The 27,714-nt window shown below is 41.3% G+C and overlaps 2 protein-coding genes across 2 annotated transcripts; one reads left to right on the top strand and one right to left on the bottom strand.

Annotated features, from left to right (window-relative positions):
- The first annotated feature begins 33 nt into the window (after nucleotides 1-33).
- LOC121304948 (cytochrome P450 2M1-like) lies at nucleotides 34-6,365 on the top strand. Its single transcript, XM_041236397.1, has 9 exons — nucleotides 34-319; nucleotides 1,299-1,461; nucleotides 1,943-2,092; nucleotides 2,683-2,843; nucleotides 3,589-3,765; nucleotides 3,937-4,078; nucleotides 4,628-4,815; nucleotides 5,400-5,541; nucleotides 5,989-6,365. The coding sequence occupies exons 1-9, from the start codon at nucleotides 125-127 to the stop codon at nucleotides 6,171-6,173; spliced, it is 1,503 nt and encodes a 500-aa protein (XP_041092331.1). The 5' UTR covers nucleotides 34-124; the 3' UTR covers nucleotides 6,174-6,365.
- Nucleotides 6,366-11,833: 5,468 nt separating this feature from the next.
- LOC121304833 (gastric inhibitory polypeptide receptor-like) lies at nucleotides 11,834-25,935 on the bottom strand. Its single transcript, XM_041236242.1, has 12 exons — nucleotides 25,856-25,935; nucleotides 19,346-19,542; nucleotides 18,635-18,731; nucleotides 17,806-17,913; nucleotides 17,321-17,442; nucleotides 16,340-16,446; nucleotides 15,880-16,080; nucleotides 14,931-15,000; nucleotides 14,400-14,488; nucleotides 14,140-14,278; nucleotides 13,879-13,920; nucleotides 11,834-13,306 (listed from the first exon to the last, which is right to left on the bottom strand). The coding sequence occupies exons 2-12, from the start codon at nucleotides 19,400-19,402 to the stop codon at nucleotides 12,935-12,937; spliced, it is 1,404 nt and encodes a 467-aa protein (XP_041092176.1). The 5' UTR covers nucleotides 19,403-19,542; nucleotides 25,856-25,935; the 3' UTR covers nucleotides 11,834-12,934.
- Between the last annotated feature and the right edge of the window lie 1,779 nt (nucleotides 25,936-27,714).

Here is a 27,714-nt window from a genome sequence, read left to right as displayed (position 1 = left end):
TCCAACAAATACTGGGATGCCACACCTCCCTCCCCTCTCCTGAACTTCCAGGAATCAAAACTCTGGAGTACCGGTGGCTGCGTCACACTCTCTCTCTTGCAACCGTGCTCGCTGACCTGAATTCATGGATCTTCTGTTTGTGCTCGAGTCCAACGCCCTTTCGGTTCTCCTGGGGTTGGTTGTATTGCTGGTCCTGGTTTTAATGAGCCGCGGGCCAACCAGTAAGACCAGTAGGCTGCCCCCCGGACCCTCTCCCTGGCCTGTACTGGGGAACTTGCTGCAGGTGGATGTGAAGAAGCCGTACCAATCTTACCTAGAGGTGAGTGATACTCATATTGCAAAGATCGATCATAGATTTCTGCAGGTATTCCATTTCTTCAATGTGAGCGTCGACTTCAGTCCTCAGTATGCTGTTTAGCAATAAGACACGCGATACATCTTAAAAGACGGTGTTGTTTAAAGACGACTCGCATTAAAAACATGGATGCAAAGTACGAAATAATGACCTTACAGTCAGCAAAATTGCTCAACCATATAGGATTCCATGCATATAGAAGTTAAGCACAGTATTTTTGCAATTTTAACATGCTTTTCCCATGGCTGTACAATATGCATTTACCGTACCTCGCTTTTCTTTACAAGGGTTATCTTTGCTATGCTTTCACTATGGGGAAACTGTTAAGGGTCAATTTAACATAGTTTGATTATTAACATGCTTTACCGTGCTATATTATATACTTTGCTATGCATTAACCTTGGGAAACTTGTAGAACAGATTATGAAATGTACATGGGAGTTGAACGTTTCTAAGGTTACAGGCAGGTATTATAATTGGTTATTTGATCTGCTTGAACAGATAAATACCTGTTTTGCAGAGAAGCTGTTCAAGTTGCACTGTACTTGAATTGTTTAATAACAACTAGTACTGTGAAGATTAAGGATGTAAATAAGTGCAGTGTGTTCTTACCAACCAAAACAAGATCTTCTATAAAGCAGATTATTTCAAAGACTTCAGGAGTAGGCAACGCCCTGTTTTCGTAATATGCTTTACCATGCCTCTTTGTGCTTTACAGTGCTTGTCTGTTTTACCATGCCTCTCTGATTTACAATCCTTGCCTAACTTTACCATACCTCTCTGTAATTTACTACACTTTGCTATGCATTTACTACAGTACACTTTCATAAAGGTAGCGAATGGACAGCTGGTTAGATTTAAGGAACTGTTTTTGCAAGCTAGGACCGCTTTGTAAAGGACGTTGGACGTACAGCACCTTAACATGCAGGTGTTTCCTCCCCAGCTCAGTCAGAAATATGGTTCGGTGTTCACAGTGTGGCTGGGTCCGAAGCCAGTGGTGATTCTCAGCGGTTATGAGACGATAAGGGACGCCCTGGTGAACCAAGCAGAGGAGTTCAGTGGGAGAGCCAACTACCCCACATTACTAAGAGTGACCGGCGGGTACGGTAAGGGACTTTTAATGGTAGATCCAACTCTAATAGCTGTATAATTCAAGAAGCAATTCAACAAAGCTTTGCTCTTGGGGTTTTATATGTTAACAGGACACCCTGAGATGTAATAAGTTGAATTACTTATTCTATCTATAATTGCGTCTTGCTGTCAACGGCTTTCTCCGTTTGTGTATAGTGTAATCACTGAAGCACATGTCTTATTCGACATACGCTTTTAAGCATTTTTTTAGGCCAATGTAGCGTGTGCCCCCAGACAAAATTGACAACTTGGCACATATGAGATTCAACCCACAATTGCATGACTTCTGGCTGCAATGATTTAACTCGGAGCCATGGAAGAGCCTGCTGTCAAGTTAAATATTCATGTCTCCCTCGGTTTCGTGGAGTTGGCTTTTGAGAGAGGGGAAATATTCCAGATAGGAATTGAAAGCGTCAAGCAATGCTTCTCTGTGCTGTTCTCCATACTCACCACTAGGGGTGCTGGTCAGCAGCGGGGAGAGGTGGAGACAGCTCCGCAGGTTTTCCATCACCACGCTGAAGAATTTCGGGATGGGACGGAGGAGCATTGAGGAGAGAATCCAAGAGGAAGCAAAGTTTGTAGTTGAGGCCTTTGCAGCAAAAGGAGGTAAGCTGTTCGGAAAGCAACGTCAGTTTAGTTTTAGTTTATTCACTTTGTGCCCACAGGGCCAGCGCAGGTACATCATAGTGAGACCCAAAGAGAGACCCAAGTAGCACATACTCAATCAAACAACAATACAATAAAATAATTCCAAACAATTACTATACATTCAATACACACACATGCTTGCAATGCTCCACATCGGCAATACAAACAATACTCTGCTCTTTTTAACACTAGCAACTTGATGTTAGATTCTGTTTATTTACATGAACTTTAGACTTGAATGTGTTTAAAAAGGACATACTGAAATTCCTGCAACGAATCAAAACGCCCATCATGAGAAGGCCTCTATTAGACTGTGGTTACTTTTGCCACGCATTAATGTGGAGCAGGCTGCATGTGTGCAGGGAAGACTGAATAGACAACTGTGCACCGTAAAAACACTACAGCTGTACTCTACATCTGACAGGCGCATCTTTGGCAATCGTTTAGGAAAAATGTAGCTGTAGAAAATATTAACTTTAAACTATTAACATGCCTACATTATGGAGCGGCACACAGTTTGACTTAAATGACTGCCTGATCTTTCACAGGAGCTCTTTTTAACCCCAAATTCATCCTCTACAACGCTGTCTCCAATGTCATCTGCTCCATTGTCTTTGGAAAGAGGTTTGAATACAACGATGAACGGTTCCAGCGTCTTCTGCTCACAATAGACAGCTATTTCAAGGTTCTCAGCAGCTCCACTGGAATGGTAATATTCTTGTGCAGTGATCATGCTTGCAAAACACATTTTAGGTCACAGTGCAAAATGCAGACCTGCACCCTTATAAAATGTGCCCATGGTAAAATCATAGTGTACTAAAGCACGGAGAAAGCATGGTAAAGCATAGAGAGGTATGGTAAAACATATTAAAAAAAAAAAACATGGTAAGCCATGGTAAATGCATAGTCTGACCATGGGGAAAACACAAAATTTACTGTGGAGTTATTTACAGTAAAATGGAGAATAAACACTTCACATTTACTGTTCAATTTTTTTGCATGACATGTGCAAGTACACAACTGTATCAGAAAAATGATAGGGTTAGGGTTCAGGCCATGCTATGACAGTGTTATTAACCATCAGCAAAATATCTCCATCCACTTCCAATCACTGTTTAAGCTGATTTTAAAATACTGGTTGCTTTTTCCTTGTTGTTTCTTTTGCATTAGTGTAGGCTTTGTGCTCTCCCCCCCCCCCCCCCCCTTCCCTCACTAGATTGCGTAATTCAATTTCAAAGAGATGGCCTTGATTAGCCTTTGTTTCATGAGTGCCTGGCATGTTCCAGGTGTTAGATAAATCGTTATCACCGGGCAAAGCTAAACAAGTTAGATTTCATTAAATTTAGTTTTGTGTTAAAATATATAACATCCATGAAATTTGCAATATATTTGTCATCAAAAAGAATGTATGCTCTACAAACTCCTGCCTTCCTCCATCCCCCATCCCCTCACAGTTCTACAACATGTTCCCCAATGTTGTCAAACACCTTCCTGGAACTCATAACAAGATGTTCGAAGACATAGAAAATCTCAAGGACTTTGTGAAGGAACAAGCTCGCAGCCGGAAGAAAGACCTTGACCCTGACTGCCCCCGTGACTTCATAGAAGCCTTCATGATCAAAATGCAACAGGTGAGACTCCCCCAACCTTCACACAGCACACGTCACAGGCTATAGGGTCTCTTAGGGAATGTTTTAAAAGCGAAATTTCCTCCCATTTCGGGGTGCTGACATTTTTTACCACCGTACTGCTGTATCCAAATATCAGCGCACCCTGAGTTAACACTGCCGTCTCCCCTATAGGAGAAAGACAACCCAGAGACTGAATTCCACTATGAAAACCTGGTGGCGACGGTGTTCAATCTATTCACTGCTGGGACAGAAACCACTGCCTCCACAATGAGACAGGCTCTGCTGATAATGCTAAAGTACCCCCACATTCAAGGTATTAACTTTCTATTGCACAGCTACAAGGAGACAACACTCTGTAGGCTGAAATCATTGAACATTTACAGTTCTATATTGCATATTAACAGGGGCTGAGGGACATGTTTATTCATAGTTAATAAATCGCCAGGACAGGAAAATAGATATACATGTTAATGATTAGTTACTTACATTTTACTAATATTGGGGTTACATTTGAATTGCGGTGCCCTTATTATTGAGCTTAGCTGTTTAGTGGTCCAGTACAGGGATGGAAATAAGGCTGCCGTTACATAGCAGTTTCATCCATTCCTGGTTTTGCAATGAGTTTAATAAGACACATCTGAGCTGATTACCGGTACACTGTGGCTGATCAAGCTCGTAGTGAAACCTGGAATGGGTGAATCTGCTCTGCAATAGGAGTCTTATTGTTAATATCACTCTCTGCTCATCCCCACATTGAATCAGCACTGGCACAAGCATCCCAACATTCAAACTGACACTGCTGGCATTCAGGATTACAAATGCTTAAGAATTGCAGGCACTAAAATAAACAATGATCTTTCAGAGAAGATTCAGCGCGAGATCGATGCTGTGATTGGCTCGGAGCGAAGCCCCTCTGCCCAGGACAGGCAGCACATGCCCTACACAGACGCTGTGATTCATGAAGTCCAGAGATCAATGGACTTGGCGCCCACCTCAGTCCCTCACACAGTGATTAAAGACACTGATTTCAAAGGATACTCCATTCCAGAGGTGAGCAAAGGAAGCTCCCTGCAAGGGGGTGTGCTGATACTCACCTTCAAGACGTATTTAAAAATGGGCAGGTATTAAGCACATCCATACTCTGTGCAGTGTCCAGTAAAAACTAGAGTGAGAGTTTAGAGTTACGAATTAGGAAACAATGGATTGGCTTGGCAGTGGGATTGGAGGATGAGCTGTTGAGGAGAATTACTGTGGACATTGTACACTGGTGGAAGAAAACAGGAAAAATAATGATAGAGCATGCAAATTTATATATATATATAGTATATAAAACAAAACAAGACAAAGAGATGTACAAGTGGCTCACCTTGTAAAGACACTGCTGCATGAAGTGCAGGGCAAGTCAGGCGATCAGGAGCATGCTGGTTAGACTCCCGGCCATGCCGAGTTGCAGATCTTAGCATTGCATTGGTCTTTGCCCTCCTGCAGGGTTCACTTCAATATAGTACGGAAAACATTTACAACTGTCTGTGTCATTGATTTTGATGAAAAATAAGCATGAAAAACACAAATCAAGGACTAGACAAGGGTCTGTTTTGTCAGTCCTTCAGTCTCTTTGTGATTGGGTTGTCTAGGGGACCATGGTGCTGCCCCTGCTGTCCTCAGTCCTGTCTGACTCCAAGCTGTGGAAAACCCCTGACAAATTCAACCCAGATCACTTTCTGGAAGAAGATGGAGGCTTCAAGAAGAACAACGCCTTCCTGGTCTTTTCTCTAGGTGGGTAAAAGCATTATTGTAAGTCACGCCCCCACTGGAACCTATTAGCAACACTTTTAGATCTTGCACTCGGAACGTCAATGACAATCTGTTTCAAACGTTTAAACCACAACGTATGTGATAGAAATAGATTAAGTACAGTAATATTAGAGTTCTGTCCACTTTTTATTCAGAGTTTACGGCTTCTGTGCGTCTCAGTGTTCGGTGGCTTGAGAGTTGAGAGTGTATTTTCTCTTGCACTGTTTGTAGAACAGGCACAGCAAAGAGTGTGTGAGAATGAAATGCACCAGCAACTTGATTCCGAGGTCGCCACTGAACAGTTAGACACTTACAACTGAGGGGGCTGTGCACAGCACACAAGGCAGGTTAACAAGGGGCTGTTGGGATAACTGGATCCTCATTTTTACTGTAAGCTGTTTCCCTTTTCCCCACCATGGCTGTGCACAGGGAAGCGGGTTTGCCTGGGAGAGGGGCTGGCTCGGATGGAGCTCTTCCTTTTCTTCACGTCTCTTCTGCAGAAGTTCCGCTTCACTGGGACTCAGCCCCCGGAAAAGATTGATGTCAGCCCTGCTCTTAGCAGCTTTGGGAAATTGCCCAAAGCTTACGAGTTCTACGCTCACCGCAGGTGCTGAAGATGGGGCTGAGCTGGGACTGAGCAGAAATCAGATATAATAGTATACCCTTCACCTCCTCACTGGTCTATTCCCTGTAGTACTCTGTTTCTGCCACAAGAGGGAGGCAGCACAATGCATTATGCCAGTGCTGTCCAACACTTGAGCATTATACTGTGTTATTCATTCAATAAAATATATCCCCTATCTGTCTTTGCTGAATTAAGCTTGAATTTGTAAAATAAAGCAGGTCAATACATTACTGGGGTCAATCTGAAAACACCAACAGCAGTTCTCAGTACAACATGGCTTTCTCGAAGTAAGAGCCAGGAACTAGTTTAGCTGGGGGGTAAGGTCATCGTTTCTTTCTGGCACAGAGGGCGCCAGCTACATTAATGTTCAATAGAAAACATGTTTTACAATAATCTATCAGTAGCCTAATGTTCACTCAAACATTTCATAAATAAGTACACCAGACAATTGACATTCCCAATAATTACACCAAGAAATGTCATTACAAAACCATTGTGATGCAATTAAAAGTGCAAATTAATAGGCTACTATTTCTATATAGATCGTGTAAAACAAAACAAAACAAAAAAACTCAAGTTCAGTCAACTACAGTAGAAACCACGTTTGGAGGGCGTACTCAAAACTGCACAACAGAACAAAGGCTTTATTTTGTCGAATGTGTGAAAAAGCACATCGGCCGTGTTACACCGTTCAAAAGTTTGTAGTGAACTTGTTACAAAGTTCAATGCTGCGTTTCCTGAGAGACAACCAGCAACAGTTACAACTTTAAAAACATTATGGAAACGCCTGGAATTGGAAACTCACAAATGAGTCAAAGCAGCCCTTGCCCCGGCTCTACAGCATGATTACACGCATCGTTATACTGTCCCATGGGGTCGGGTTTTGATATCAGCGCCATCTAGTGACTTAAACACAACTTTTAATAACTGGATTAATACGAAAATAAACTTTAAAAGAACAGTGCTAGGAATATCAAAATATTAGTAAGTGCTCAATACCACAATCTCTCTTAAAACTAAACAGCATGTTCCTTACATTTTCCTAATCGCCTCTGTTCTAAGCAAACCTCACATCGCAGAGTAATTAAATCATACCTTGACTGAATCTTCTTCTCATTTCTGCCTGTGCAAAGTCTCTGATGTTAGTAGTAAAACCCAGCTTTCTGAATATATCACATTCCGTGGGCATGATGGCAAGACTGTTTAGGCGACCCTGGTTCATGGTGGCTCTCAGTTAATGAGTCTCCATGCAAGAGAATGATATTTCTCAGGCACAGTTTGTGCACATTAAAGGTTGAAGGTGGTCAAACGCTGTTCTTTTGTCCTTGCCAGAAACAAATTTAGTAAAGTGGGGCATTTTTGATTGGAAATAGTCGTCCAGATTTGAAGGACAGGTTTGCACGAGTGTAGCAGCTTTGTTTTTTTTTTTGTTTTTTTATGTCATGTTCTGACACGTTGTGAAAGTCGGTAAGGAAGCCAAAACAAGTAACCTACGCTTTTGATCGGTGCAAGCAATCTGCTGAAAGAGCATCCAGCATCTTTACGAAAACATGGACACGAAATCTGTCTCTGCGTTGTAGTAAAACATTAGATACCAGCTTCCACTGCTCGGTTTACAAAATCACCAGAATGCACTCATCCAGAAATGTTTTCAGGAGATTAAAAAAAAAAAAAAAAGAGAGATTCACCCAAAGAAGAGATCTCTGTGGTCTCGAAAGCTTGTGAATAATAATTATTTAGTCAGTCCAATAAAAGGGGATCACATCCTCTTTGTCTATCACCTCTGGACTAATACGGCTCCCATTTCACCTGTCCACTTCAGGAGATTCAAGTAATTCAACAGTGAATGAGCTCGATGTTTTGTGCTTGAATGGATTTACTAGTTTTGTGGAATCTCCCCGGAATGTCTGTTATTTAAAGCGAAAGGCGGGTTGAAGTTACCTTGGTCGTTAATTGGCGGTGTGGGCAGACCGCTGACTGTCTAATACTTCAGGACCGGCTATTTGAAACAGCAGCGCCGCCAAAACTCTCGCTGACCAGTTGTCCGGGTTCATTAGCTGTTGTCGTTACTTCACTTTTTGTTTTTAAATAGGATTTAAAACCGAAATTTAATAAGTTAATTTTTTTTTTTCCCGTTTTGTTTTCTGTTAGTCTTTCTATCTCTCGAGCTCTCTCTCGAGCTCTCTCTCTCGAGCTCTATCTCTCACCGCTCTCGCGCCCTTCTCCAGCGCGCGGCTGACCAGTAAGAGTTGCAAGGGTTTTAGCAAGCGCGATCACGGGGCAAGTGCATTTGGTTTTTAAAACTATAAAATATCTTTTTTTTTAATTTTTTTTTTTTTTATGTATGTATGTATTTATTTTAACCTGGGTTGCGAGCCTCCTCGGCAGCTCAGAGCCACGGACAAATGTCCCGGTTGCCCCCGGCCCTGTGTATAGCTCTTGCAAAGTTGACGTTGGGCTCTTGCTAGCCTCTCTGATCAGTTTCCTTCTTGCTCGGCCATCCAGTTTAGGGGGACGGCCTGATCTCTGCAGGGTCTTGGTGGTGCTCAGTGCCTCTCCAGGACCAGGGCTGGAGATCCCTGATCTATATTATACCCCTTAGAAAATAGATATCAATTAAACTTGGAAGACTTTATTATAGTACATCACACTACTACTAACAATGAAGTACTCTCCAAATATACTCAGTAATTCAAGGATTGCATTCGTTTTTGTTTTATTTGCATAAACTAAATTATAAACTCAGAGGATTGGAGCACTCCATTCATTTCAATAGGGATGGTAGAGGACTGGAGCACTCCATTCATTTCAATAGGGATTGTAGAGGAGTGAATCACACCATTCATTTCAATCAGGATTTGGTTAGGGACCCCAAAATGATGCCGAATTATACAGAATGACAGTCATGCTGCATTAATAAAGCGATTGCTTTGAAATACTGAAACGTAAGATGCAGTCTCTTGTAAGGTTGTATTCTTCTGCAATGTGTTAGTCAATAAAACATGTCCACATAATTCTTAAAAAAATAACACGTTTTCTATGTTTTTGTACATCTTTAAAAAATAAATAAATACAACTAAAAATAAAAATAGTTTAACTTTTGCATTTCACATTGGAGACTTGCCAAAAGGGCTGGAAATAAATAAGCATCCCTTCTCTGCCCTGATAATGTAGAGCTGAAGTTTAGATTTTTCACTGTGTCTTCCCTTCAGTTCAATTCAGTTCAGTTCAGTTCAGAAGCTGTATTTGTCTATATTCTCGGTGACCCAATGGAAGGAATGAGATTGTGGAAAAAACGCACAGTACCTATTAAAAAAAACAAAACAAAACAAAACAACATTTTTAAAAACATTTAAAAAAAATCACACGTTTATTTGGAATGACAGCACAATCCCATAACAAAATTAGACAAATACATGTACATTTTTTTTTTTAATTTAACATTTCAAAACATATCTTAAATATATATTTTTTTAAATACAAAAAAATAAACAGTTGTGACGAGACACATTTCACAACAGAAATATAAACGAAGCATAAACGTATATTACATGTAGTCGCTGTTTTAATCATTCACTATCATAAAAACAGCATCATCATCATCATCACCGCCAGTCTGCCCGGCTATCTCTACCAGGCTCTCTGGAGAAATCGAAAACCAAAACATTGCAGCTAATTTATTAAAACAGCGAGTTATCAGTTTATCAGTGACTTGTCTTCATTCATTTTATTTATTTCTACGTCTATATCTATAGATGCAGTAAGACCCTGGTTTTAATACCACGCTGAGCAACGTTAACAGAAACCATCTATAAAAATCTGGGTGTTCCTTTTTGGTTGCCATACAACAGTGTTTAAATATCTACAGACACACTAAAAAAAACCAAAAAAAACATCATAAATTCATTGACAAAACTTTGAGTCTTAAAATACATTGAAAAAGACTTCTAGATCATTTAATTCATTAAGTTTCTTTTAAGTGTAAAAATAATAGTTATGGATGTTTAAATCTCTACCTGTAAAACTCAAACCGCTCCCATGTAAGGCGTGAATGAAAAACAGAAACAGACTTCATATCTAGAACCCAGATCTCTAAAAATGCAACTAAATCTTCTGCCCAACAAAGTCGCACATTGTAAAACCCTGTCCTGAAAGCGGCATACTGAATTGCTTTCAGCAGGTTGAACATTTGAAGCGAAGCATTTGCTTGCACACCCAGCCACATCAGGACTTCGCTATCAAGAACCATAGCCTGCAATAAATTCCGAGACCCTAGCATATTTGAATCTTCCCCCAGGCACTTGTAATGCATTAGAAAGAGTGATTCAATATGTTTGCATTAACAAGTTTACCCATCCCAGGGGTTTCAATGTTAGCGGTGGCACTAAGGGGCAATGGCTGGACAAGGGCAGCTATAGTGGGATTGGCAGAATGGTACTACTATACAATGGGATGAAGTGATTGCACACAAATTAATAGAAAGGACTCCAAGGTTAATTCAAGTGCATGGGAGAAATTAATCTGTTTGTTTAAAATGGCGAACAGGGTTTACAGTGTAGGAAATTCAGAGGCTCAGAAGGTCATAACTATCTTCAATGCGTTGGGTTTTTTTTTTTTTTTTGCCTCTGTGCAAGTTCTGCTCCCTTAAAACCAACGAGTCCTATCATAATAATTTTTTTCATAGTCCCGACAGCAACAAGAAACTGCAACAAGAAATCCAGGCAACACAGCACAGCACGTATTGCATCTTTTATAGAGAGATTGATGAGGTTCAAAAACGCTATGTCAACAGCAGCAGCAGCAGCTAGCAGGTTTTCAAACCAGCTTCTTAAAAAAAAAAAAAAAAACCTTAATCCGATATGTTTTCAAAAAGAAGATTAACCTCCTTGGGTTTTAATATCTGCAGGTGATGTTTCACCTAGCCTCTGCATTACAGATCACAAATACTCACAAGAAAATGAAACTCTTATAAATGCTTTCCCCATGGTTATACTCTGCTGTGCTTTACAATGCTTCCCTATGCTTTACCAGACCTCTCTGTGCTTTACAATGCTTCCCTATGCTTTACCAGACCTCTCTGTGCTTTACAATGCTTCCCTATGCTTTACCAGACCTCTCTGTGCTTTACAATGCTTCCCTATGCTTTACCAGACCTCTCTGTGCTTTACAATGCTTCCCTATGCTTTACCAGACCTCTCTATGCTTTACAATGCTTCCCTATGCTTTACCAGACCTCTCTGTGCTTTACAATGCTTCCCTATGCTTTACCAGACCTCTCTGTGCTTTATTAAACATTGCTATGCTTTTACTATCGTAAACTTTTTAATTTTTAATTTTTTTTTATAAGAGTTAGAGTACCATGTTTTTAAGTTCACCACATTAAGCTTGTGGTTTGTGTCTGTTCTATTTTGAATTTTGAAAAGTTGCCTCACATGTGACCCTAACCACCACTTGTTTGTTTTGGCACCAATGTTTTATAAACATTGTCAAACTTAATAATGAAAATAAATAACAATTAAAAAATAAAAAAATAAAAATTACAAAGACAGTGATTACAATGCTTTCAACAACCAAAAGATTAAAAAATAAAAAAATAAAAATTACAAAGACAGTGATTACAATGCTTTCAACAACCAGCAGAGGCCGCTGCTGTGCTGTCAGAAAGCAGCACAAAGGAAAATCCACTAGAAACTGTCTTCAGGGGATCAAGTGAGTCTTAACGGTTAGATTTTAGGGCTGGGGTTAGGTCAGGGTCAGGGTCAGGGTGGGTTGATGTCGGAGAGGCCGAGCTTGGGAGGTGAAAGGTGGGAGTGCTTGGCAAAATGTCCTAGAATCATCTGATCCGGAGGGCAGTTTCACGTGGCTATTCCTTTCCGCTGCTGTCAGAAATAACAAAACAGCACCACCTGTCGGTGTATTAGCAGAACTGCAGCAGCCGAAGTCGTTGTACTGCCACAGCACAATGCTACACAAGACCTTTTTCAAAACTGTCTGGAAAATTGCATTTAAAACGTCACAGTAAGTCTTTGGGCCTTTCATAAGGTGTTAAGAATCTTCATTTAAAAGGGGATACTGTCCAACTCAATTTAAAATGGTTCATTCAATAGTTCAGCATCACAGACACATCCCGAGTAAAACAAACAAACAAAAAACACACACACACACACAAAATCCAAACTGTAGCCGAGAAAGATTCCTGGCCCCACAATGCTGGAGGTAAAACAAATTGGAAACAGAATATTAATCCTGAGGTAAAAATGTTACAAATACATTTTTTGGCAGGTTTTGCAGGCTCCCCCTAGAGGTTTGGAGGACAAAACCATTTAACTTGTAAATCCAAGGTCTTCGTTTGCCATGGGTAAGATAGATCCGAAACAAGCATCTGGCTGCACTGCTACTGAAACACTGAAACACCTTCTTCATTCAAATCACGTGATGCCCCACCTACTCTACATGTATACAGACAGCAAGGGCGCTGGAACTAGGGGGTGCTGGGGGTTCGGCAGCACCCTCTGGCTTTGCTTCCATCATATACAGGGGTTACAGTTTTGTTCAATGGCTTTCAGCACCCCCACTTTAAAAACTGTTCCAGTGTCACTGACAGACAGTAATTGGGAGTTGAAAGGTCACGCCGTCCCATGATTTGAATGGAATGGCTAGGATTCTCCCGGCAAGCTCAAAGCTAGGCAAAGGAAGAAATGAAGTACGCTTAATATGGGAGGAACAAAACCCAGATCCACTGCAGACCTCTCAGCAGTAGCTCTCGGTGCACTGGCCCACGATGCTGCCCTCCCCTGCTCCACTGGCACTGGGGGGCAAGCAGTCCAGGCTGCTGGGGAGCTGTTTGCGAGTGGAGATGTAGCAGAAGGACTTGCCCTTCTTGGCTCCGGAGTGGCGGTGCTGTGGACCGGAGGACGGGTTGTCTGAAGAGCTGTGCGACTCTGTGCTGGCGTCGAGCTGCTGCTGGGTGGCAGATTGGCGGCAGATCCCATTTCCCGCTTGCCCAACCTCTGGCTCGACGGCGCCACCCTGTGGCGTGTTGCTGTATGTGTTGCGGTGCTCGTCCAGAAGGCTGGCGCCCAGGTTCCGCCTCTGCCATTTCTTCCTGATCTCCGACTGCACCTGTCAGCACACAGAAAAGAGGAGTCAGTCTCGTTCCTCTCCAGCACCTCGCTTCCACCGCGATTATTTGTCTGCAGAGCGAGGGTCTTTTACAACTGCGACTGCGAAATTCGTAAGGAGTTGCAATTATAATGGAACAAGACATGGAAGAATTGAGTAAATAATAATAATAATAATAATAATAATAATAATAATAATAATAATAATAATAATAATAATAATAGGTAACGCTTTAAAATAATGTCCTCAAATTCCTAATGAATCTCCCCTGAATATCTTCTGCACTTCCTCCGAGTTCTGAAGACATTCATTTTGAATTCAGCCCACTGTTAATTCACATGGATTTACTGTAATTACAGTGTCCCCCCCTCCCCCCACCAAAAAAAGTTGTTAAAAATATTTAAGTTGTTAAAAATGTTTATCAAAAAAAAAAAAAAAAGATGAATTGAGTGTGTTTTCTCCTAGTGTTTCTGCCACGATTTTGAATGCTGTTTGTCTCAACTCTGTCCTGCTTGTGAACCCGCCCATGTTGCGTGTTTTGGAGCGGTTGGATTGTGTCGCGTTGTTTTTACCTCCTTGTTCGTAAAGCAGTACAGAATGGCAACCAGCAGTCCCTAAAGGAGAAAGGAGAAAGATCGAGAACAATAATTTGGATAACTACCACACACACACACACACACACACACAGAGTTCATTCTGTAGGGTGATGCTAAACTTTTGGCTACACAGCTCCAGAAACCGGCGACTCGCCCTGCACGCCACGGGGTCCTGCCTTTACCGAGGGGAGGATTGCCTCTTCGTATTTGTGAGGGTGGTGACAATGATGATGTTACCTGGAAAGAGTTGAGGAAGAGCTCGAAGAAGAACTTGACATTGCGCAGCGTTCCTTCGGCTTGCTCCTCCGTGACGAGAGCGAACACCACCTCATGAATCCCCAGGAGAGGAATGAGAGTCAGCGTCGACTTCGCCAGCCTGCCAACACACCCCAGAGTGACTGACAACTCAACACAGAAGAGTTATGAGTTTTATTACCAGTGGGGCACATGAGAGAGAGAGAGGGAGAGAGGGAGGGAGGGAGAGGGAGGAGTCCCACCTGAATTTGTAATCGGTGTACCTCATCTGATGTGCTCGTAATTTGGAGACGAGAATCTGTATAATCCGAATGAATATGAGAAAGTTGATCTGCAAATCAAAAGCAAAAAATAAGTTGTGTTTAAAATTTACAAAAGGGGAAGAATGAAAGAAAGGAAGGAAGACTAATTTTTAAAAAGGAAATTATACGTATTTTATTTTATAATTGCTATATTATTTTTTTGAGGAAGCCGTCATTATTGTAACAGACTATTTTTTCTCCCATTCCAAATTGGGTAATGAAAAATAAAAGTTCCCTTTGGCTAAAGTACAAAAAGCCCTGCTGAACACAGCATCAACAAGCTGCACTCAATCAATCTGCACCCCACCTTGTTAACTGGCTAACGAATGCTGTCATTAGCAACGAGAAACATGGGAGAAAAACTAAAACACTTTAGCAACATGACAAATTGTCAGAAAGTGTAGATCGCTCAATCACCAGGTGCTGCACAGCTGTTATATGTGCAACAAAAGAAAAGAAACATGAATTTACCAGAATAGCTAGCAGTATAGGGGAGCGTATAATCCACCAATACGACATGTTCTCATTTACTTCCCAGCACCTTAAAAAGGAAAATAATAAATCGATTTTCTTCTTTAGGGTTAGCACCATGGCAACAGCGACTGTTCCAAACTACATTCAACTATGAAACTGCTGTTGCAAATTGAACATCTTCTCTCTTAAGCCGAGGAAACACAGAGCCACTTTGAGGCTTGGAACCTGGTTTCAGGAAGACTTGGGGGTTTGAAACAGCACCTCAATCTACGTCTCCTGGATGCAGGTTTCAGGCTTCGTGTTCAAAGCTTTATATTCACAGCAGCCCAAAGAGAAACTGGTCAGCAATCTCTGCTAATTTATTAAGCCGCTTTCCGGATGTATGTGAAAATGTGACATGATGTGAAGTGTAGTCAGTCAGTCACCCACATGTAAACCCCAGAATCTAACAATCTCAATGTTAGTGCCAAGTAGCATCACAATCAGACAAGTGGTTATCCAGATATATGGAAAAACAAGAAGAATGAAATACATACATAAGGTTCCATATGTTGACTGAATAACAGAAACCCAGACCACAACAGTTTGGTACAGCATTGCGTTTGTGGGTTGAGATTTTATTAGGACTTCTGTTAGTGAGTGTTACTGGCTTGAGAGGCTATTACAGCCTCTTAATTTCATTATTACCCTGTCAGGCTACAAGCAGCCCAGCTGTTTACCTCTAGGCATGTGTTTCAATTAACCCTAACAAGGCGTTCTAATAAATCTACAAACAAACTGGAACATGTTTCTAAAGTATATTACCGATTCTCACACCCAGAGGCTTTCATGCCGGTAGGTATATGAAGGATATACATAAATACATTTGCACTGTACAGTGCGTAAAACATGTATTTCTTTGTCATGTTCTCCTGTACAGTACACGCATTAAAGGAGTTCTGTTCTTCAGCTCGACAAATCTAGGACCGAAAGTGCATCTGCCTGTTCCTGTGCCTGGTTGCTCAGCATGATGGTCGGGTCCCGGTTGTCTCTCAGTTCTCTGGTCTGTCTCAGCAGCAGGACGTCCCGTGTGAGGACAGAGATCGCTCTCAACATGAAGGAGGCAAACAGGTTGCTGTGGATGATGTTCCGAGTGCACCTCAGCTTTCTGCAGAGAGACAAACTCTTCAGGAGAGGTTTCACACATGCAGGGGATCGTCTGTACTAAATCTAACAGTTTGCACGGCAGAGTTTGCATCGGATGGAAATTGCATCACATCACCAGGGTCTTGCCGCTAAGCCCGGTCACAGGTACCCTTTCTGACCTCGTTTCGTACAGCATTCTACACGACTCTGTACTCAGGAGTGACTCGTCAGAGGTATTACAGACAGGTTTCAGTGTCGAAGGTTAGGGGTGTGCTGTTTACCTGAATGACAAGAGGATTGCCAGTGCCAGCGTCAGCGCCCCGAGAGACAGCGAATAACCGACTGTGTACATGACCCGGAAATAGGCCAGGAGTCTCATCTGCTCCTCCTGAAATCAGAAAACAAATACGCCCGCATTTAATCTCAGCAAGGCTGCCTTTTAAAGCTGAGGGAATGCGAAGCCCCCTTGTGGCTTGGAACTTGGTTTCAGGCACACCAGGGGAGACTTGTATGTTTGATACAGCAAACCTCAAACTAGGTCTCCTGGAGACAGATTTTAATCCGCTGTTCCTGAAAATGTGGCTTCATGTTCCCTCAGCTTAAGGGGTTAGGAGTTGTTGTTTGCGATCCTGATTTTTGTGGCTCACATATATTATTCTATTTTTACACTTAATCTCCTTTTATCAATTATTATTATTATTATTATTATTAGTACATTCAATTTACTATTTGACTGTGAAGCGCTTTGAGATGGCTTTGCCAGCAAAGATTGATTGATATCAATGTCTTCAAATGTATTGATAGAGACTCCCAGTTAAAACATTGATTATTGAATTTTACTTTCCTTTAGCATTTCTTGATTCAAATTCAGACGTGGACCATTCAGTCATTGCACATCATACCAATATTGTAAGAATGTTTGATATTGCAGAGGGAGTTTGTCTACAAAACTACCAGGAGGTTCAAATCCCGGCTCAGCCACTGACTCGCTGTGTGTGACCCAGAGCAAGTCACTTCACCTCCTTGTGCTCCATCCTGCGGATGACATGTTAAACAAACAGGGTCCTATTGGAAGTGACTCTGCAGCAGCAGCTGTGATGCATAGTTCACCCCCTAGTCTCTGTAAGTCGGTTTGGATAAAAGCAATTGCTAAATGACTAATAATAATAATAATAATAATAATAATAATAATAATAATAATAATAATAATAATAATAATAATAATAATAATAATAATAATAATAGTAATAAGCCTGAGGGACCTGTGCTTTCTGGAGACTGTCGTCCAATTCACACTGGGAATAATCTCTCATGGGGTATCCAGAGCTGTTAATGAGCCACTGACCATCCGAGCCGCAGTGCCAGAAGACAAAACCATTCCGAACTGGAGCCAGCCAGAAAGAGGGGAAGAGACAACACTTTACATTAAGGTTTGCACATAAGACCAGTTACAATGTATTTAATGTGTCCATCTTTTGCACGCTATAACTCAAACCCCACTCTGATACAATTGTGTACTTACATCACGCAAAAAGATTTACACCAAGTACACTGTAACTGTGCATAATAACATTGAAATTATGTGCAAACACAAGTGTATTTAATAAGTAATCACAATGCAAATTGGAATGTGACGGCAGCAGTGATTCAGATACAATTCTATATGATGGGACAGTCCTGGGATTCTCCGGTGCGTGTCAGCAGTGTGTTTCTATTAGCGTTATCAATACCTCGCTGAAGGGTTTACCTTGGTCGTGCCAGGGTAGATACCATGGGCAGGGTACCTTCGCTGTGGTGTTGGGCAGACCATCACTCCAGCAGGCATACATATCGAACGTGCGGTTACAGAACACGCCTGAGGGTGAGAAAGCAACACAGAGTCACAAACCACGCGTCTGATCATGCCTGCTGCTCCACTGGGGAACAGCATGTTTTGCTGCCCTGTATTTTAAAAACCGCTTCAAATTTTATTATTAAAAAAGAACAAAAGACAATGTAATAATACAATTCATCCGAACGGTACTGCGTGCTTCTGAAATGCACTGAACTTCTCTACAGTGGCGATGTGTAACTGGAGGGAGCGTCCTTTCTCTTAGACAAGTGAGTGAGAGAGTTCTGTGTTTCTCCCTGCCCTGGATTGGAGGGAGCACCCTTTCTCTTAGACAAGTGAGTGAGAGAGTTCTGTGTTTCTGCCTGCCCTGGATTAGAGGGAGCACCCTTTCTCGTAGAGGGGTGAGTGAGAGAGTTCTGCGTTCCTGCCTGCCCTGGATTGGAGGGAGCACCCTTTCTCGTAGGGCGGTGAGGGAGGCAGGGAGGGAGCAGTTTAGTCTCCAGGTCTCAAGCCTGCCCTGGATTAAAGGGAGCACCCTTTCTCGTAGAGGGGTGAGTGAGAGAGTTCTGCGTTCCTGCCTGCCCTGGATTGGAGGGAGCACCCTTTCTCGTAGGGCGGTGAGGGAGGCAGGGAGGGAGCAGTTTAGTCTCCAGGTCTCAAGCCTACCCTGGATTGGAGGGAGCACCCTTTCTCGTAGAGGGGCGAGCGAGAGAGTTCTGCATTCCTGCCTGCCCCGGGTTCTCACCTTGTGGGTAGGGGTCGTACATCATCTTCTCCTGACACTCCAGGTGGTATTGCTTCCATTCCTCTAGAGTGTCCTTCAGCTTCTTCCTCGCTGCAACCTGGAAGAGTTTGGAGAGAAGCCAAATCGATCCCACATTACGAACCATTTCAAGAACCCTGATGCAAGTTAATTGCCATCGATTGGTGCTCAGTAGTAAAGGTGGGCGAAGGCAGCTTTTCTTCTTTTGAAATGAACACAACAAACATTTTTAACTGCAATTCCGAGTAGGAGTTTCTGATATGCACAAATTACTAAGTGGTCGGCTTTACTGCTATTGCTCGCCCCCCCCAGACAATATAAAGACAATCTGGGACCTGTCAAAATCACAGTTTTGATTGTTATAATAATGTTTAGCTTTTCATAAAAATCCCCTGCTGTTCCTTTGGACGAAGTTCTTGTGCACACTTTGATGATCATGCCTTCATGCTTCAAGTCCCTTTGCTTTGGATGTCTGTAATCTACCCATTCTTGACGTCTGTATTTGTACCTGTCATTACTGCTGGGTAAAACAGAGTAAACATTTTAATGTGTGCAGCTATCAATGGTACTTTTTAGTGGAATTATAACTGCAATTACCGCATCATTGTAACTAAGCACAATACTATCGGAATTGCAATTTCAGCCAGCAGTGATGCTGTGATTGGAATTGACCCCAGTGCTCCCCGGACTCACCTGGGAGCTCCAAAGCACTGAGACAGTGAGCAGGTGGATGACAGGAGCGCCCCACATCTCTGTGCCTCATTAATGGAGGGACCGGGCTGTCTCGGGAGCGCTGCAGGGGGTCATGGTCACAGCGCAGGCTGAGCAAAGGAGACCCAAACCCAGCCGCTCAAATCGAAGACCTCTGGGCTGCATCGCATCCTATCCTACTGCAAGAGAGACATGGGGGCGGGGGGGGGGGGGAGAGGGGGGTTACTGGCTGGGTTCAGAATCCAGAAGAGTAAAAATACGTCATATTATACAAGATTTAAACAATTAATGTTCTGGATTCTCAAATCTTCAAAACAAGGGACAATATAAATAAATAAATACAAGATATTGAAATTGAAGCAACTTCATGGTTTCTTATTCGTTTCAGAATTGCAATCAACTGGACGTGAACAGAATGTGGTCCATCAAAATGAACGCCAACAGCCGTAAGAAATGGCCCGTAATTTCCAACCACTGTTTATAAAGCACTTCTGAGAAATCAACTAACTACAAATTCTCAAAAAGGGGACCAACTGAGCAAATTAATTAAAAACAGGAAGGTGTTCAAAATCATATCTTATTCATTTAATACGCGAGACTAGAATAAAAATGTAGGCGTTCAATAAATTAGTGCTGATGCGTCCTTAGAGTTCAAGAGCGCAGTTGCTAAATATGGAGTAGCTACATTAATTATTTTATAGTTGCTGCTGTTGCAGTGCCAAGTTTAAAACATGTTTTCCAAGCACTGCAAAATAATTAGCTGCTAGAGAGTTGTTCACAAATCTAATATGTGGACAAAGATCAACTACTGGAAAAGCTGCCGAGGCTATTTCCTTCAGTCCAGGGCAGGCCTGAGGCATGGAGACTGAACTGCACCCTACCTCCCTCACCCCCCTAAGAGACATGTTGCTCCCTCCCGTCCAGGACAGGCAGGTGAGCAACCGTTTTTTCCTTCACTGATTCAGCACAAATGACTGGTTTAAAGAATATTAGCCACATGCCAGGAAGTGTAATTGCATTTAGGAAACAACAATAGTTAGGTTCGCTTTTCCTATTTGTCCCACAATTGCATGTTTCTTAGCAACCAGAGAGGATGGATTGACCAATGACAAATGGAGAGCTTGTCTGAATGTAGTCAAACACATGGCAGACAACAGTGGCTGTCTGACGCATTATCACAAAATGATGAACAGGAGTTAAAGCAAATGTAGATCACGGATGGAAATAAGCTCCTATTGCAAAGCGTTCACTCATTGTATGTTTAAAAACTGTCTTGATTAGCCCCAGTGTGTCTAGGCAACAAGCTCAGGTGTGTCTTATTAAAAACTCATAGTGAAACCAGGAATGGATCAAACTGCTATGCAATACGAGTCATAAATATCCGAGAGGGTATTTCCTTTAATAAATCACATGCAACATACTGTATATAGACTGGCTAGGAAAGTATTTGGGAATGATAATCACAAACTTGTGTGACTGGCATAGGAATTCCAAGTGGATAGAGAATGGATGTGCCCTGCAATAAACTTTAAAATAGCGATCTAGATTTACAGCAGTGTGCAGCTGTATTAGAACACTTTAATAGTTTTTATTGATAAAATATTATTGATGACTTTAATAGGCCACACATGCAATTCATTTAAAATATTCAGAGAAAAGGAACACAGAGCCACACATAATAAAATGCATGAGACTTTTTAGAAGTTGTTTAAGATGTTAAAATTAAAGCACAACATTTCACACACGAGTGCCTATTGTTTCTATATCGCTGACCGAAAATGGAAATTCTCATACCCAGAGGTTTTCCTGCAGGCAGACATATAAAAAGTGTTCTAGTAAATTTCCGTGCCAGTGCATGACCTGGTTTATAAAACGATAAAAGACAGGAGAAATTCTCTGCTTCCCTCTCCAAAATTAAAAGGGCGCCTTAGTTCTTTTGAAAACTTTTTCACAGCTTCAGAAGCCTCAGTTCAAAATAAAACCAGTTAAGTCAGAGGTCCAGTCTCGGTCCTGGCAGGCCAGAGTCTCTGCTAATTATTAGTATTTTTTGAAATTTGGTGTTGAAACAACATAACTTTGGCGATTGACTCTAATAAGAGTTGCATTGCTTAAAAACTGACACAAAGTCTTCTACAGATTTAGTGTATCAATAACTCGGCTGCCGTTTAAGAGATAATAAGGGACTGAGGGAGAGTTTTAATGCTCTTTTAAATTAATCAGAAACTGCGAGACGCTTCTAATAAACTTAAACCAAGCGAAGCCAGGGAATAGATTTATAGGTTTTCCACCCAAGTCTGAGTTGTGTTCCTACTTCAGTTCGACCTCAGTGACCTCAGTCGTGCAGAGGGGGGCGCAACTGGCATTAAAAAAAAGAAAAAAGGCAAGAGGTTTAATCAAGTGGTGATTTTTTTTTTCTTTTCCGGACATTCTTGGAAAGCTCCATCCTTTAAAAAAAATAAAAAATAATAAAAACCTGCTTCCAAACGTGCCAATGAAAGATTGAAAAATGATTTATGTAACAGCTAACAGTCCATCAGCGAGAGATTGGGCTGCAGGTTTGATGTAACTCATTGAAGCGTGCACTGGGGAAGGCAGCAGGAGGGCTGGTAAGTGACGTAATCACACACTGGTGATATAAGCTCCTTAGCCTGCTAAAACTGAATCACATACAATCACAAAGCAATTCAGTGTTTTCGCCATTCTGTTAAATAATTTTGTGCGTGTCTTGAATACTGCTCCTGTACATGTATTCAGAATTAATCTGGAGTTTTATTAGAACACCTCATTGCTTCTGCACTTTCTTGGATTCTATGCTGGGCAAAAGCAAGTCTGTGGAAACAACTTCAAGAAAAATGAGATCAAATTACACCACCAGAGATTGAGAAAGTACACAGGACACAAAGCCAAAAGGATACCAAGCTGTTATTGACGCCAAGGTGGCCATGCTAATAAAACTTTCAGCTAGGAGCTGAGTTTTTAGTTTTGAATTAGTTCAAGATGAGTTTGCAAAAATGAATAACTAACTTTTGTTGTAAACGAACACATTTTCTGTGTGTAATGAGAGAGAGAGAGAGAGAGAACAGAGAGAGAGAGAGAGAGAGAGAGAGAGAGAGAGAGAGAGAGAGAGAGAGACTCACTGTTTAACCCTGAGCAAGTCACTTAACCTCCTTGTGCTCTGTCTTTCAGGTGAGACGTTGTTGTTTTAAACGTTATAATGGAAGCATGAATCATTTTCTAAATTACCTCTTCCTTTCCTGTCTACAACGAAGTAGCTTTTAAGAGCTTATTGCACATACTGTTGGGTTGGAGGAGGTCCACTGGGAATTGCTCTTCACTATTAAGAGCAGGGCAGGGTTACTCAGATAAAGGACGGTATTGATGCAGTACAAATGATTACATGACCCCAATGTATAATACAATACTGGACGCTGGCCTCTCCAGAGAGACCACCTTTCTAATTAACTCCACTTCATGAAGCCTTTTTCTGTTACATTATGCAGTGGATAGGGACCAGCCCGCAAGCGACTTTGTACGAGGGAAAACTAAATAAATAATTGTGGCATTAACAGACTGGCCACACTACCTTATTGCAGCTACACGGAATTCCTTGTAAAATTTTCTACAGATGGTAGCCTTACTGAATACAGGGGTGGCAATAACATTGAAGGTGGGTTTACATTGCCTTCAATAGGAGCAAACTGTACAACACTGGTCTTTTTGTATATATATATATATATATATATAATAGGAAGTATATAATATCTATAATATATACTATATATATATATTATACATAGGCCTTGCTGATATGAAGATTTGTCCAATAGAAAAAGTGTCCAATCCTAATATGTCAGACCATGCATCAGGATCGGAACTCCACTTCAGCACTGTCTGTGTCTCAGTGTTCTTAGAACATGCGTCTTTAAGTCACTGTGCAGCTGTCAAACTGAGAACAGCATCAGTCTGCCTGACTGCCTCTACCAGTCTCTCCGGAGAAGGCAGTATAAAAGAAAAGGACAAATCCCACACACTTAGTTGGACCAAGAGAGACACAACTTTGGATTTTTACATTTCTCGTGAAAACCACTGGGTACGAACTTTCCAGACCCCAGTCCCCACTTCCTTGGCAGTACCAGTGAAGAAAAACACACTGCATTACAGTTAATCAGACTCATTTAAAGGTATTAGACTCTCCTTGCTTTTAGCAAATTGGTCGAAATGAAGGTACATCACGGTGCATTATCATCACTCTCTCCTGTCTGAAAGGACAGGACGGACAGAATCATTTGGCACTAAAAGGCAGGAGCACGAAGGCACAGAGCTCCATTACAGCTGTGCCACTTTCTCGATTTCCTTGGAAATATATATCCGGCAGACACTTCATTGCCATTACAGCGATGGCCACACCCAGGTCTCAACACCTTATTCATTTCAGTATGCAATACACACAGTATGCTATTTCTGATTAAATGTTTCAATTCAATGGTGCACAGGCTGTATAATTTGGAACGTCGTTTCCTTTCCTTTTTTTTACTCCCCCGCCCGCCCCACGTGTTTCTAATTATTCAGAGTGCTTCTAAATTCTGTCGCTTAGAGTGCTTACCATTTTTCTCAATCTCTAAATGAATTACCTAGAAGCTATCTTGAAACTTAATGAATGCAGGGATGGAAATAAGACCCCCACTGCATAGCAATTTTGCCCATTCCAAGGTTTAATATGAGTTTAATTATCCAGTTTATAAGGAACAAGCTCAGGTGTGCCTTATTGAACAAGGAGTGCTTGATAAAGTCGAACGAAACCTGCTGAATAATGTTACGTTAACATATTGAATTACGCACTGCTTAATGAAAAACTGACACATTGAAAAATACATGAAACACTACTGTACTGTTATTACGGCTTCCGGTAGACTTTTGCGATGCCATTTTGTAGTTTCTTCAATCACATGATGTTAAATAGAAGATGTAAATTAAGTTCATATACTTTTTTTTTTTTTTTATTTATTTTTTATTATGTCTCAACCCTAAAATTATAAACCCTAAAAGAGAGAGAGAGAGAAAGAGAGAGAGAGAGAGCGCTAAAAAAAAAAAGTAAAACGAAACCCTACATCTCATATTTCTTCCTGCCACCTTTGGCACTTTGATCTTCATATCCACTTTGATTCCATATCCTCATTATCAGTGAAGTGCCTTTCCTGCCCATCGTTTCCTCCCTCTCTCCCTTTCATTTCCTCCTTGTGCCGCTTTTCGACTTGTACTGAAGCACCCTGTTGATCTGACCCCCCCCCCCCCCAGATTAATATGTACCGATATATATGTACAAGGATATATATATATATATACTTATGTAAACAGTGTGACATTGACAGACGCGTCACATACCTCTCCAGAATCTATCATTACTTAATGTGAAATCATGTTAATAGTACATTTCAAGAAAAGTGGGTGAAGTTTCTCAGATTTATGGAAAATTATGCAGATCTGTAAGTAGGTCAAGTAGACAAATATCTTGTCAAGTGCTTTTTATCAGTGTAGGCAACTGTTACGCACAGTCGTTCACAGCTTCTCCTGCAATAAGTGAAGGCGGCGTATAGACAGAGTACTTCATATGACTGGCTAATTACGGGGAGGTTCACCAAGTGAAAGAACTCACATCAGATCTGCTCCCCCGAACAGCTCAGAGCGAACGCTCACGACCGGATTCACCTTCGGAGAATTGTAACACCGCACTGTTTCACTGCGTTAATGCGCACATTGCACAAGGCGACGGGCTGCGTTGACTTTCCAGTTTGTTTAACCCAATGAAAAATGCAAAATAAAATGTTAAAAAAAAAAATGTAATATGCGTTAAATTCACAGTGAATGAGTTTCCAAAAAACGGGTCTATCATGTAAACTAACATAAACACAACAATAAAAGCACAGCAAATACACAGTCACGTAAGCACTGTAGCGAGGGGCATGGTATAAATGGCAAACCAGGGTAAAACTATGGTAAGTGCCTATAGCCAGAAGGAAAGCATGAGTAAACTGTACAATTATAGTGCTAATTGCAATCTTTCTGTGAAGAAAACAGCCGTGCTCCTGCACTCTGAAAGAATGAATTATTCAAACTTAAAGTGTTATACACGCTTCACTCGTCTTGGTTCCCTGGTTTAGAATCGATAAATCTCTGTATTATCCCCAAAGGCGGGAACGCCTGGAACCCCCGTTCTAATATCGATTCTTCTAAGAGTGTACAGCAGTGGGAGGTTATCGCCTCAGCTCTTCATTGAGGACGCAAGACCAAACTCACCAAATGCTAATTAAATTATATTATACTGAAAAGGCATTGCAAAAATTATAAATGTGATAATTCGACTGTATACTGTAAAAAACTATACCTGAAACCGTATGGTGGGGCGCGCATCCAGTGCAGTACACATCACAACAACCAAAATTAACTAAATGAATGAATGAATCAATAAATAACATAAATATGTACTGCCCTTACCTTTGAAGCATGTCAGGTAACAATATCAAATTGAGGAGAAAACCTTCTGAATTTAAAAAAGCAAGGGCAGCGAATGAAGCAAGCACCGTACAAGCAGAGCAAATGAATCTGACTCAGTTACAACTAGTGGAACTGACAACTCTCTCTCTCTCTCTCTCTCTCTCTCTCTCTCTCTCTCTCTCTCTCTCTCTCTCTCTCTCTCATGCATTCAAGCTGTAGTAGGATAAAATGCTATATAAATAAATCCATTATAATAATCCTGCCCTATTAGCACAGAGAGAGAGAGAGAGAGAGAGAGCAGAATTCAAAAACAGCAAAAGCTTCTCTCTGTCCAAGGAGAATCGGGATCCAGCAGGGTACTCAAATAAATAACTAAATACTTAGTGAGAAGTTTAGGGCAGAACTGTTTCGAAACTCTTCCAGAAATTTGGAAAGGGAGAGTATCTTGTATTTATTTATTTATTTATTTATCGTTTATAATAGTTTGAAAAAAACACTCCAAGAACAATTAGTCTCTCGCAATAACAAGTACTGTACAGTCAGCAAAATAGGATTTGCTTTTACAGCTAAAGGGCTCGACAGCTCAGATCTAAGCAAAGGCAGGTCCAGACATCCTAAATATTCTTATAATATAATATTTCAGCATTACTGTTAGCGAGAAAGTAACGCTTGAGTGGGTCATTTTGAGAGAAAGAGGCCAACAAAGCGTCACAAAAGAACAGACCAAAAGAAGAACAAATGAAGCACACCTTTGTATGAATCTAGAAGTGAAACTGAGACACTATCATGTCATCCACTTGTTAAAACATAGCACAGCAGGCAAACAAAGGCTATAGACAGTGCTTTTAATTGGCTTTACCATACCTCTCTGTGCTTCACAATGCTTCCCTATGCTTTACCAGACCTCTCTATGCTTCACAATGCTTCCCTATGTTTTACCATACCTCTCTATGCTTTACAATGCTTCCCTATGCTTTACCATACCTCTCTGTGCTTTACAATGCTTCCCTATGCTTTACCATACTTATGTTTTATTACACTTTGCTTGGCTTTTACCATGGGAAACAACTCAACTATAGTGTTGTCAACATCCAGAAATCAGCAGGCTTCAGAGTTGAACTTCATTGGTATAACTGGGAGCAAAGGGAGTCTAGACCCTCTCCATCCTCCCTGCACTTTATTCAAAGCAATGGGAAAACAACAGCCACCCCGCCCCCTGCAACAGTGAAATATTGCACAAATTAAGCAGACTTACGAATGTGGAAAATCAGAGCTGCAAAAGAAACTCATTACATTTCTTCAGTTATAAACAAATAAAGTCCATTCTGCTTTATTAAGACTGTAATTCTACCCCTAGGGTCAGTGCTATATAAAGTCACTAAGAACCCTGCAAGGAAATACAGTCTTATTCTCTGCAGTTGGATGTATATTATTCTTCATTTTATCCTGTACTGCAAACATTAAGAGAAGGCACGTGACTTGGAGATAGGAAATAATATATTTCTCGAAGCAATGTTTTTAAATACACAGTAGCTTGCACATTTATTAGAACACCTCAGTTTGTCATTTATTGAGCTTTGCACACACACACACACAAAAATGTACATCAGAAATATACTGAAGTGTTTATGCCTTCCAAGACCATTAGTTACCATGGCAATGAACGCAAAGGCGTGCTGACGTATTTTGATGTTCGTTTGGCTGTTTACACAAGGGCTACAGAGGCTATTACAGGCAACTGACACTGACCAATTAAACTTGAGTCTGGAGTTGACCGGATTGTTTTTAACATTGATCACGGTGGCAACAATTAGGAGGGCAGTGCTATGCACTTCCACCAAGGCGATCTGGTGGAGAAA

This window comes from Polyodon spathula, chromosome 40 (assembly GCF_017654505.1).
Source record: "Polyodon spathula isolate WHYD16114869_AA chromosome 40, ASM1765450v1, whole genome shotgun sequence".
Lineage (NCBI taxonomy): Eukaryota > Metazoa > Chordata > Actinopteri > Acipenseriformes > Polyodontidae > Polyodon > Polyodon spathula.
The sequence above is the reverse complement of the archived record's forward strand: the minus strand, read 5'-3'. Positions and strand labels throughout refer to the sequence as shown.